A 1,384-nucleotide genomic window follows, 5' to 3' on the forward strand; every position below is an offset into this window, starting at 1 on the left:
TGTCACTGAAGCTCATCACATCACAATCAGACCTCTCACGGCTTCGACTACAAACAGAGTCAATGCTCCACAAAAGGCCGTTGCTGTTAGTTGTGCTTYCTTTTTTTCTTTTTTTATCAGCTTTCTACGTCTTGTTCTGATCTTGTGATGATACCGTCGGCTCCCGCTGCTGAACAAACTTTAAAGTCGATCCATAATYGGCTCCATCCATCATCACTTCCGTAAACAGAGCGCTGCTGTGTGACATCAACGTTCTTCTTCTACATAAAGCGTTCACACAAAAGTCTGATTACATTTGGGGTTATTTAGTAGCATGAACGACAAACAAAAAATCTGACTTGAGCAACTGAGCAGTGAACTAATGGGATGCTGTGACTGTTTTTTTGCAGCGAGGAGCCCAGCATGGCCGCAGCATTCTATGTAAGCAGACAGTTCATCAGGGAAAAGGACAACGTTCCTCGCAACAGAACCTCCAAGAGCATGGACCTGGGTGAGCTGCCCATCGMTTCCCACTGATAMTGTCGCCTCCGCTCATCACGACCCGGCCTGACTTACTGGTTTCATCTCCAAGCTGGAMTCCAAATGGCGATCACACGTTTCTTATCAGCACATTGCTTTGTTGTGATATGTGCTCTKCTCCCATTATTCCCCCCAACCTGGGGGGGATTTGACCTCCTGAACTCATAAGCCCCGGGGGGCTTTCCGACAAAACTGGGAGAGCATGTGTGCTCAAAGTAATGTGTGTGTCGCCTGTGAACAAACTGGTTGAGGTTTCTAATCATTTTTTTTGCGGCGTGTGTGTGTGTGTGTGTGGAAGTTGAGGACGCCGCCGCTGATTTCCTTGTATTAACCCAAGCTGACCCTTCCCTTTCTCCCACTGTCATTTATCCTCCATCTTTGTTTTGTTCTCTTTCACATTTCTTGTTTTTCTTTATTCCTGCTCTCTGCTTTTCTTTTTTTTGCCTCCCCCTTCATCTCTGTTTATCTCTCCTCTTCTTTCAGCTCTTTGTTTTTCAGCAGATGACTTCATTTCTCTCGCTCTCCYCTATCTATTTCTTTCTTCTCTGCCTCGGTCTGATTTCCAATCCCGGTTCATTAGGTTCAGTGGATTGGCTTTCTTCCTGCAGCACACCCCTCTGCCACCCAAGCTGATTGGCTTTCATTATGGACAAGGGTGGTCTGCACACAAACACACACACGCTCCGCTTTATCCCACTGAGGACCCACTCCACTATCCGTCACCCCTCTACGGCTACTATCTCCATCTCTGGCCGTCCTCCATTTCAATCCCTTTTTTTCTGTTATCAGTTCTCTTCTATTCATCTTTTTCTTCTCTAAAGTACTCAGAGATGAAAAAAGGTGGCTAGCTGGGCTTTGTGTGTGC

At 46.4% G+C, this 1,384-nt stretch overlaps 1 protein-coding gene across 1 annotated transcript in view; it reads left to right on the forward strand.

The window, feature by feature from the left end:
* The window catches only part of pard3ba (par-3 family cell polarity regulator beta a), a 144,103-nt gene that overhangs the window by 67,926 nt on the left and 74,793 nt on the right, over nucleotides 1-1,384 (forward strand). The window contains exon 14 of the mRNA XM_017308921.1: nucleotides 390-490. Coding sequence (XP_017164410.1) covers nucleotides 390-490 — 101 coding nt within the window. The remainder of the gene's footprint in view (nucleotides 1-389; nucleotides 491-1,384) is intronic.

The sequence above is a fragment of the Poecilia reticulata genome, linkage group LG2, assembly GCF_000633615.1.
Source record: "Poecilia reticulata strain Guanapo linkage group LG2, Guppy_female_1.0+MT, whole genome shotgun sequence".
Taxonomy (NCBI): Eukaryota; Metazoa; Chordata; class Actinopteri; order Cyprinodontiformes; family Poeciliidae; genus Poecilia; species Poecilia reticulata.